We start from the raw sequence: 11,857 nt of genomic DNA on the forward strand, positions 1-11,857 counted from the left end.
TGTATTGTACATTTAGAAATCATTATTACAACTATTTAGGCCAGGTTTCACAGACAAGGCTTAGTTTAAGCCAGGACTATGCCTAGTTAAATTAGGATATTTAAGTCGCTTTTATTCAAATGCCTTAGATAAAAACATAACTGGTGTGCAAACTTTCATTTTAGTCTGGATCTAGTCTTAAACCTTGTCTGTGAAACTGGGGATTAATGTGTTATTATCAATTCGTCGTTCTCACTATAGACCGCTTCATTGGACGCGCGCGCGCCTAACCCACAGTTAACTTCCGGTGGGTGTTTGGCTAGTGTTTAATAATATAACTATTTATATTTTATTACATTTAAGTTAATAATAATTTATATTATTATTTTATTGTGTAATAATTGTATTAAATAAATGATTTGTTGAATGTTGTTGTATGTTCATTTTATTAAATAAACAATTTGTTGAATGGGTCCTGCAGTTTGGTTGCATTTAAACTAACCGCGTGGTACATTGACATCTAGCGGTTGAGCTTGGTATTGCAGTCTAAATTCAAAATATTGGAGAGAAAGTTTAGCCAAGTAACGGTTCTTCACTGTTTCTTTTGATTGTTATCAGAAATAATCTACAGGCACTATATTGTTTCTGAATGTGTACCGGACAACAAAAGTGTGCATGCCAGTAACGTTTGTTTATGTTGTTAAGATGAAACCGTCTATATTACATGGTTTTAGAGTTGCAACTCATGCTTGATAAAGAACAATACATTTTACTGGATGTTGTCATTTTGGCATCGCTTTGATTCAATGTACAAATTTAAGGCAGCTATTAAATTGCAATTTTATTTACAGTGTGGTCTGCGGTGGCGCTTTCTCTCCTATCTGATACATTTTTACACAGATTCCTAAAACAGTTGGATACAGAAGGTCTAGTAGGGACATCTAGCAGTCAATAGAACAGTGACCGACAGCTTCGGTTATTTATTAGCTTTCAGTGTGAAGTAGGCCTGGGCTACAGAACTAAAGCAATTACATTTCAATAATTATTTCACTATTTATCCTTCACTATTTCCTGCCCTCAAATCCCTGCTGGAAAAAATAAACAACAGAACCCCGCTCAACAGAATTGAAAATATAATGGATGTAATGGTTATAATGGGAATTGTTTTGGTTTTAATGGTAACTAATATCTACTGGTGGATTCTATCGGTGGGATGTTATCTGGAAGCAATAGAACACAATTTAATCATATTGGAAAAATGTCCAACACACAGCCAAAAGGAATTCTGGAAGGGTTTAATGGGTAAAAGCTACTGGTTCATAATGGTATTTTAATGGAAACCGTTAGAATTTCTGTGATGGTTTCTATTGTTTTGTCCAGCAGGGATGATTGACCTTGACTGTACTTAACTTTTCTGCTTTCCTTCCCTCTTAAATTCAGCTCTCTCTTTTACTTTCTTTTGCCTCATACTGAATATCTGTCACAAAGGAATTGACGGCGAGAGAGACTGAGAGAGCGAGCATTTAAAAAAGCAAAAATGCTAATCCATTTTTCACTTAATCTCCATACAAACAGTCACTGATCTCCAGGGTTGCGGGCTCAATTTTTTGCTTCGTTCCCTTTTTGTTATTCCTTTAAGATCTCAGCATCACACAGTGAAGAAAACAAAGCACATGGCATGGACTCTGAATTCATTTTAATCCATCACATTCAGTGCAGATAAAACACAGTGGGTGTGTGCATATGTTAATGCATTCCTACACATTTGCATTCTGACACACACGTGCATGCAATACGCGTGACGTGCAACACAGTCTCACTCTTCACAAACATGCAAACACAGCAGGAAGATCATGCGTTGGAGGACAGAAGGTGTGGAGAGATGAAGCAATAGATGAAAAGACAGATGAAGAGATGTCACACCTTCGAGAACTATGAAATGTCCAAATGCACATGCCTCCTCAGCACAAATCCATCAGGTCTTCAGAGGACCTGATGATAATGGTAATGATGATGGAGACGAAGATCAAAAGCAAAATGACGATGGTGTTGTTTTACACAAAATCTCGCTCCTACCTGTAAAAACTGGCAGGTTCGTCCCTGCTGGTAGGTCTGTGCTTTCAGTAGGGCTTTATCGATATTGACCGTGGCCTTCTGGTACACCTCTCGGGCCCTGCTCACCGTCAACGTGCTTGACCAGGAGCTTTTCTTGACCAGCGGTCCGGCCTGGTCCACCGGCGTCGGGCCACATATAGCCAGGGTGCCTCCTGGTGTGTTGGAGCATGTGGAGCAGCTTCCAACATCGTTGTTGCTGCGTGAGGTTTTCAGAGATGAGCGACCACCTCCTAGCGTGTTGTAGCTCTGGCCTAGGAAACAGTGAGACTGAGATTTGTCTGGACGGCGACCCATGGTCATAACTCCAGAAGGTTGATGCTGGTGGTACAGGCAGATCGCTCTGTCCAATGTGTCGTCCGAGCTCCAGTAACCCGAGCCGGGTGTGCGCGCGCGGGGTTTGGGCTCGGAGCGACTCCTTTCCTTGCTCTTGCCCCGTTTGTTGCTCGAAGTCTTGTGGAGGGTGCCTATGGTAGATGTGGAGACGTTAGGGTGGGAAGCAGCAGTTGCCATAGCGTCGGCTGGGATGGCGGGGTCGTTGCCGTTGAGGGTGCGTTGGCTGGGACCTTCCAGGGAATGAGACTTGGTGAACAGCTTTTGGACGGAGTGAACGAGGTGACGTATACGCCCAGGACTGTCACTGCGTTGGTGCTCAAGTGCCGCTGTGCGTTTGTATTGCAATGTGTGATAGCCATCTTTCCTCATTGGTTGCTGCTGGTCAAACCTTTCCTGAAGCAACGGGGGTATGCTGGATGAGCTACATGGGCCACACCCACTCCCCCCGACCACGCCCCCTGGTCCAACATAGGGGACTATTGCGCATTCGTCCTTCAGTTTGTGAAGCGAGTGATGTCGCCTCGGAAACGTACTGCTCGCCAGGTCAGATTGGCACCTGTAGTAGGCGTGGTCATTTGAGGGGGCGGGGCTGAACACGCAGGGGTGTCGGTCATGGCGGAGGGTCAGAGAGTCATAGGAGGGGTCGCAGTGCGTGAGTGTGTGGTGGTGACTGCGACTGGAGGACAAGCCTTTCATCGTCATCCTGAATCCTCTCGCAGCCTCTCCACACACTCTGAGCCTACTAAAGAAAGACAGACAGACAGAAAGATAAGATAAAGAAAGTGATGAAGATGATGGATAGATATAAGGGCGAATATGTAAAAAAAGAAGAAAGAAAAGTCAAGACAAAAAGAAAGACAAAAAGAGAGAAAGAAATATTAATATATATTAAAGGTCACCACATTCATGTTAACAGAGTCGCTAACAAATGCATTCAACCTCATGTCATTCCAAACCTGACTCACTTTCATTCTTCTGCAGAACACAAAAGAATATATTTCGAAGAATGTGGATAACCAAACAACATTGGCCCCTATTGACTTGACACAAAACCACTGAGACGTTTCTCAAAATATTTTCTTTTGTGTTTCACAGAAGCAAGAGTCAAAAACAACTTTTGAACCACATGATGGTGAATAAATGTCAAGATTTTTTATTTTTGGGTGAACTATCCATTTAAATCATCAGATGTCATCAAGCTTCCAAACTGTTGTGTTCTCATAAGCGTTTCTATACGCACCCACCATATCAGACATCAGATTGCTGTCATCACCACATTGTACACTCATACGTTTGCATAAAATAAGCAATTCACATTGAAAACAAATGACTTCCTCCCTACGGTTCCCTGCCAGTGTAAACACCTTAAAACAGAACAGAAAATGCAGCAGTGATGTCACTTAGTATGCGAATATTAGCATGTGAAAATGGGCCTACCTTACCAGATGAAGCCAAAGACAGATTAGTAATGAAAAGGAAGGGTTTGACACATATTGCTCTTCATTCTGCTTTATCCTGTTTGGTGTGTCAAAATGAAAAATTCGTCTTTCATGCTTAAAGTCATTTGTGAGGCATGAATTCATTAAGAGTATTTACTGACGGAGGAGAAACCGTACTGAGATCAATGACGAAACTGAGATTAATCTAGTAAGATCAATTCTTAATGCTTACACTGTACATGAGGATCGAATTTGTGTACTGCATGCTAAATCACACACACAAACGGTGCAGTAAACTGTACACTGCCTTTATAATCAGGGTTTGAAATGAACTCATTTATCTCCTTTTATCTTTGCCTTTCTCTGATAAATGAAATAAAGTCAAATGAATATTCTACAAAGGTAAGTAACAACAAGCGAAAACACTAACACGCATATTCAAATTCAACAACTCCCATACAATGATGAAATATGCAAATAATTGTGAGTGCAGGTTCACATTTTTAAAGGAGTCATTCGCCGGAAGTACATGTTTTTCTTTGTCTTTTGTGTGTTATAAGTTGCCCATGCATGTATTAGACACTTGAAATGGCAAAAATTTAAGTGTGGGAACAAAAGATGTATTTTATCTAGAAGCGAATGCTCACCCAGACCTGCCTGAAACGCCTCGTGTAACCACACCCCCACAACTTGACGTCAGCTCGTGGAGTGATTTGACTAAAACCGCCCAAATCTACACGCAAGTAATGTGGGCGGTCTTGTAAATTTCATTGTACGGCCGCCGGAGCAGCCATGTCGTGGAGACGCTGTGTGTTCTGTTGCCAAAAGAAAGCCTCTTTGTTTTCTCTGCCAAAAGATGAGACAACAAAAACGAATGGTAACCTTTCTTTTAATAGTAGTTTCTTTGGTGCCATGAAAATAAATGTTTTTTGTTTTGTTTTATAAAATAAAGAAATCATCTGACATCAACAACTTACTCTTCAGCTGTTCTACGCCTCACAGGTCCAAAATCAGCCCTATATATGTTATAAATATTCTGGAGGACGTACGGATTTAAACAGTTAGGTTCGAAGCCTGGGTGGTGTGTCATGCATTTGAGAGGGCCTGCAACCTCATTCATTCGTCTCAAAACCTGTGGAAGATGAGACTTAGTATTTGTAATACAGAAAACAGTAAAAGCATGTGTGTGTGTCAATATGTATGAAAAAAGGTAATTACTTCGTACCTTTTGTATTTCCAAGCAGCATACATTTTCAACCTCAGTGGGCATTTTATTACAGTTTTCACATTTGCACCTACACATAAAAGGTAAAATAATAAAAGTATGTTTTTAAATTTTGTTATAATTTGTTATGATTTCATTACACTGACGCCAAATCTTTATAACGTCGTATATAAAAGGTAAAACAGTTAGCTATAGTTTTAAACTATTTAAAGTAGTTTTTTAATAAAAACTTAACAATCCTTAACATCCTGATCGAGTCGCGCTGGCAAAGTTAATGTATCGGCATGATCTTCATCCTCCGGATCAGATTCGGGCTCGAATTGATAGGAAAGTATCGATGCCATTTTATCACCTGTCATTAGCTTTGAAACCTGATGTTCCAAATATGGTAAGAGGCGTTACATTTCCATCACACGATTGCATTATTCCACCAATCACTACGCAGTAGTGAACTGGCCAATCATAGCACACCTCGCTTTTCAGAGCGATGAGCTTTGTAAAATATCCTCGCGTTTCAGAGAGGCGGGGCTAAGAGGAGATACAAACATGCACGGTATGTGGAAAATACAGCGTTTTTTAACCTTAAATCGTGTCCACACATTGTAATACATCTAAAGCAAACAATAATATTCGTTTTAGCCGCGTAAAATGACCCCTTTAATGTGAGAGCTGAAACATAAAAAAGTGTTTTTTTTCACTATGCTGATAAATAAACCAAAGCTTCTGTAATTGTGACGTCTTACACTTTATCTTGGTGTCTTACATGTGAATTATATTTTGTATTGGTTGTATTTGTCACACACTTCTGTGACACACTCTTCTTCATTTATGAAATCATTCACTGATTGGGGTATTAGTTGCTCAACTGGTAAAGAATGGTGTTAGCAACATCAAGGTTATGGGTTTGATTTCCTGGGAATGAAAGCCTATATGTATTATATGTATAGTTTGAATGCACTGCAAGTTAATTCGCATAAAAGCATCTGCCAAATGCATAAATGTAAATGATTCATCTTTCCCCAAAACAATTACCTGTGAACTTTATCATTGTTCCTTCCTTTTCATGAAACAATGGATGATTTTCAGCTTTTTTAAATGTACTATGTGTATGTTCGTGTTTAAGCAAAACTATCATTTTTGTTTCATTTTGTGAACCACTGACAACATTTTCCAAATTCCAAATGAAAATATAGTTGAAAATTTACATTTTTTTGTAGAAGCAATGTTTTCAGATATTAATTACTGCAGCAGAAATTCAACAGATATTGGACTGGAATTGTCACACTGCAGCCACACTGAACACCCTAGTAACCACCTAGCAACCGCCTGAGTCATCTTCGCAATCACAGGGAAACATGCTAAAACAGTCAAAACACATTAACAACCACATAAAACACTACGTCTACTTCAGAAATGAAATCATTTCATCCTTCTTTTCTTTCAGCTTTTCATTTGAATTCCTCCATCTTGGAATGACCTTGTATTCTTGGCACAATTTCTTCTTCCACTTTCAGGGGATGCGTTGTTGCACTTTTTCATCCTCTCTTTTTCTCTCTCTCTCTCTTTTCATTCTCCCTCTCTCTCTCTTTCAGTGCGTTTGAAGTATAATCAAACTATGCTGACAGATAACACAGACTGATGAAACTGATGAAACTAATTACACTGCCTGTCATTAAAGAGAGCCAAAGTCTGACACACCCCCGACAATTCTATCTACAGATCTGTGCGATCAAAGAAAACTAAAAGAAAGAGAGACAAAACAGAGAGTGTATGTGTGCAAAGAAATGGTCTGAAATAATTTAGCTGTGCTAAAATCTGTGCGATTACTGGGAGTAAACACAAACAACTCTTTCAGCCTCTTCTGTGAATAAAAACTAACAACAGCTTTCAAACTGAGCCATGAGCACTCGTTCATCCAGGAAAAACAGATGATAGGTTCAGTTTAATGACCCAATGAAATCATAATTGGAGGTTTATGGCTTTTAATCTGAAAGGCTGACAATATGCAAATTTAGTCCTAAAAGTTAACAATATAAACACAGAACAAAATGATACATTTATAAAAATGTATGTAAAACTTATACCCAGAGGTGCACAGAACTATATAACTGAGGTGATAGGTTGGTGTACACATTAAAATGTATGAAAGAGAACCATCGCAAATCCCTTGTGGGTTATAACACCTGAAAAAGCATGCACGGATGCACACTTCAAAAATCCACTGTACACCATCCAACAGCACACCATCTGGGCACCTTTGGCATCCTATTTTTTCACAACGCAGTATGATTTGGGATGGACTTATCCAATCCAGTAGATCTGCATTGAATGTAAAGCTGCATAAATCTGCCAAGAGTATACATTCCTATCAATCACCAAAATAATATTAGCATCACTGTTATAGTAACATACTCTATCTTATTATTTAGAGCTGTTTAATCATCTTTACGATGCACTAAGTTGCTTATGTGAATGTGCTTTGATGCAACTAAATATGATGTGCCAATGGATACTGTTTTTGTTGTACATAAAGTATTGTTATCATGTCTTATGTTCTTTGAAATAATTACTTTCAACATAAATCATATACTGTACAGTAAATACATATTTTATACTGTAATTTAAGCACGCACAGCACTAGTGTGTGTCTCTGTCTCTCTCTCCCGATTAGGTGAGGTGTACGCGCGAAGAAAGCTTCGAATAGATAAAGTGTATTTTCATAAATTTCCAAACTTGGACCGCTATTGAAAGTTGTTTAAGATGTAAAGTGCTCAATAGACACAAAAAAGAAGGCATATTACATCTCTAAGCAATCTACTCGCATTATGAAAGAAGCACGCGTCTCTGGAGAAATACGAGAAAACTTATATGTAAATGTAAATATGCATTGTGAATAATGTTGAATCAAATCGTTGACAAGACAATCACAACCAAACTGAATCATGAGACCAGTGATGATCCACAACCCTAATTTATTATTAGTGCAAATCTTACCACAAACGTCAGTCTCCAATTTTTACTCTGAACAAGAGTGTAGGTCTATAGTTCTTTGAATTACACATAATTATGTGGCAGTCAAAACAAAATTCAAAACATAACCCTATAAGAGTTAAAATAAACCACCTATTTGTAATCACTGTTCAACAAACATAAAAACAAGCATGACGCTGTAGCCTCCATTAAGCCCAAACATTACTTACCTAAAAAAGTGCCTTTCCATTTCAAATCACAGTGACCTCGCCTCGTTTGTACCGTAACATATTGTTCTGACCAGGGAGTCATTTTATCCCTCTTTTTTCCTTTCAATAAAACCCAATAAAGGCAACTATAAATAATCTCAAAGGGGGAAACCGAATGCCGTTTTTTCTCATCTCCATGGCAACAAGTATTTTTCCCCATCGCCTCACGACAGGGAGCACATTGCACTTGAACTCTGTGGAGGAGAGGGTGAGAAAGTGATTCGTGGTGTGAAAATGCAAGTTGCCGTTTTGGTAACAGGGTTAAGAGGGAATGGCAGAAGATGAGGGCGAGAGAAAGGCCTTTTTTCCAAAGAGGACATTTCATTTTTAGCATTTTGTAAAAGAAGTCAATGTGATTTAGCACACTGTGAATTATAAATTGCCCGGTCACAGTTTTGGCCTCATGTCCGTGTGTGTCGGCATGAGTTTGTGTGTGATTGTGTAAGTGCATGTCAGCTCTGTTTTGCGTGTCCATGTGTGTGTGCGTGTGTGTGTGCGGTGTAACTGTTGGCTGAGAGGGGAATAACAAGCTGCTGATGGGGCTGACGAAAACCATCAGGATCAAACTGACTAGTGGACAGTGTTGGGTGTAACTAGTTACTAAGTAATTAGTTACTGTAATTTAATTACTTTTCCCTTGAAAAAGCAAAGTAAGGGATTACTCTTATTTTTTCTGTAATTTAATTACAGTTACTTCTGATGTAATTAAACTAAATACTTTGTGTAATATGTGTGTGTGCAGAAGAGGAATTTACATCAAAATTCAAAGTCTAACTTTAAAATCTGTGCTTTAATGTATAATTCTCACATTTGTAATTAATAATAATACTTTATGTAGTTTAATATTATTTATTTGAATGAATTAAAAGAGCCATTTCATGTCTATCCTTGAATCACTTAACTCATCAAGGTTGATGTAGGATATAGAAAGTAATTAGTAATGAGTAATTAAATACTTTTTGAAGAGAGTAACTTGTACAGTAATCTAATTACATTATTGAATGTGTAATTAGTAACTAGTAATTAATTACTTTTTCAGAGTAACTTACCCAACACTGCTAGTGGAGCAGAGATACAGTCAAGATGACTGAGACAACACAAACTACACCCAACAGAATATACTGCACAACATGCTAGGTACACAACAGCTAGAGTTCACATTGCAAACCACTAAAATACAATAAAAAAACACTTCTTTTAAACAACACTTTCCATGGATGAACACAGATAAACACACAATATATTATACAGTACTACAGGAGCCAATTAAGATACATAGAAAAATGTGGACAAACAAAACATGTGGATAAAAAAAAACATCCCTCCTATTCTGTTTTGTTAAATCTGTTATACAATACATGATTAAAATATGTATTTTACAAAGTATTTTGTCTTGAAACATCACTCTCGTGTTTTTATTTAGCTCGTCCTAGAGAACAAATAACGTTGTTTACACAGAGGAAAATGTAACATGTGTTAGCCTAAATTAATGTGAAATTGCATAACCAGATGAGCTCTTTCCTGACGGCTAATTCTCTTTGAAACCAAACATGATAAAACGAAAACCATGAAAATGAAAAAAACAACATTAACTAGCAAATGGAAAAGGAAACGGCCAAAGAAACAAAGCACTAGAAAATCACAATCCACTCAATACGAATCAAATCGTGAGGTCTTAGCATTAGCAGAACATTAGCAAAGGTTTAGCATGCTTCGGTCAGGAGGTGAATAATCTCATGGGATTGACACAAGTGTCTCTGTATCTCTCTCTTTTTCTTCTAATACCACCATGTCTTCAGTCTCGTAGCATTAGAGCAGACGTTCGGGACAGTTTAACTTTTAATACCCCACAGGTTAATAGACTGAGCTCTTTGTGGTGCCTGACAGGAGAAGTGCAGAAGTTGACCTCTATTAGAAGACCAAGATAACAGACAAAATGAGAGACTTTTTAATGTCAAACACTAGACTTCAGTTTCTAGAGAGAGAGTTGCTTTTGAATGTCAAGCTGATGTGTGTGTGTGTACCCGAGCTATTCTAGTAAAGGCCAAATTTTGACTAAACAACAATTTGTGTGAACTGTTCCTTTAAAATGGCCGTAACTCAGACAGTTTCTGCATATCTCATGTTAATGTTGAGTATATTACAGAATAGTATCGTACCCTTCAAATATCCGTAGAGTCTTTAGTTTGATCACATTTATAAAAGACAGATACAGCTGTAAGATTATTTCCGAAAAGATACGACGTGTGAGGGGGGGAGTCACCAATTGGCAACAAAACACAGACATATGACTCAGTTTCACTTACCGCGTGCGGTTCATGTCCGGCATCTTTTAGCTCTGGGACCGTGCCATCTATCAGTTTCAAACGATCTCCAAATCCAGCGTTATATCCACCGTTTATAAAACATCCATCACTGAAATACCGTGAACAAACAAACACACCTCAAACTTCTCTCACTATTGCAAGAGTAACGAGCTGCAGCTGCAGGCCCACAGCACAGCCAATCTTGAGGGTAAGCGGGTCTTCCTATCGCTCGTCGGTTGACGCGTGGGCAGGCTATTTCTTTCGCCTTTTGCTTTTCCGGGAGAATTGCCCAATAAGGGACTAAGAAAAAAATTTGCGTACCGGTTTTTCATGTTCGAAAATCTTTTTCCGAAACCTATACGAACATTGGAGGAGTTTATCGAGCACAGAAATACCAACTCGTTTTTTGACAAGTTGACCATGTCAAGCATGAGAAGCCAGCACGTTTAACATTGTAAAAAAGTCAGAATGCATGAAACACCCCTTTAATTTCCACAGTCTAGCCTAAAATATCAACTCAAAACAGCAGAGCAAACAGCTGCATTAGATTTAATGTGTGAGTGCAAACAGATCTGCTTTCTCGCTGCATGGCAAAACATTACGTCACACAGGAACGAATGCGCACATGTCCGCCAGGAGCGTATCTATCACACTACACCACACGTTTCTTCTGACGCATCCCCTAACACCTCAGGATATTATCATACATGTCCTGCTCAAACGCACAGATAAACTCTATTATAAAACCTAGTGAGCTAGCATGATACATAAAAAACAGCATCATAGGGGACACACTACATAGGAAATACAAAACACAAGAGAATTGCAACTTTCAAGCGATGACTGTTAAAGGCACAACATGTAATTTTCACTGCTAGAAGTTGCAAAACAACGACTAAAGGCAAAGCTTGAGATGCCCCTGATCTCACACATACATCTGGGAGACATCTATTTGATACTTGTCTACTTATTTTACATCTGTATTTTTTTGATTGTGAAGGGTTTGACTGGCACGACTGTTAACATGTTATGACAATTCAGAAAGCAGCCACGCTTTACTTACGATGACTATAGACAAGCCTTGCTGCAGCGAGAGAAAGAGAGAGAGAGAGAGAGAGAGAGAGAGAGAGAGAGAGAGAGAGAGAGAGAGAGAGAGAGAGAGAGAGAGAGAGAGAGAGAGAGAGAGAGAGAGAGAGAGAGAGAGAGAGAGAGAGAGAAAGA

General features: G+C 38.8%; 1 protein-coding gene across 6 annotated transcripts in view; it reads right to left on the minus strand.

The window, feature by feature from the left end:
* dlgap1b (discs, large (Drosophila) homolog-associated protein 1b) overlaps positions 1-11,857 on the minus strand; it is a 129,764-nt gene that overhangs the window by 38,181 nt on the left and 79,726 nt on the right. For 4 of the 6 annotated variants that reach the window (XM_057323212.1, XM_057323208.1, XM_057323209.1 and 1 more), the window contains one exon: positions 2,056-3,169. In XM_057323212.1, the coding sequence (XP_057179195.1) occupies positions 2,056-3,129 (1,074 nt within the window). In that variant the 5' untranslated portion in view covers positions 3,130-3,169. The remainder of the gene's footprint in view (positions 1-2,055; positions 3,170-11,857) is intronic. The other 2 variants (XM_057323210.1, XM_057323211.1) reach the window with 1 other exon arrangement.

This window comes from Triplophysa rosa, linkage group LG23, assembly GCF_024868665.1.
Source record: "Triplophysa rosa linkage group LG23, Trosa_1v2, whole genome shotgun sequence".
NCBI classification, from domain to species: domain Eukaryota; kingdom Metazoa; phylum Chordata; class Actinopteri; order Cypriniformes; family Nemacheilidae; genus Triplophysa; species Triplophysa rosa.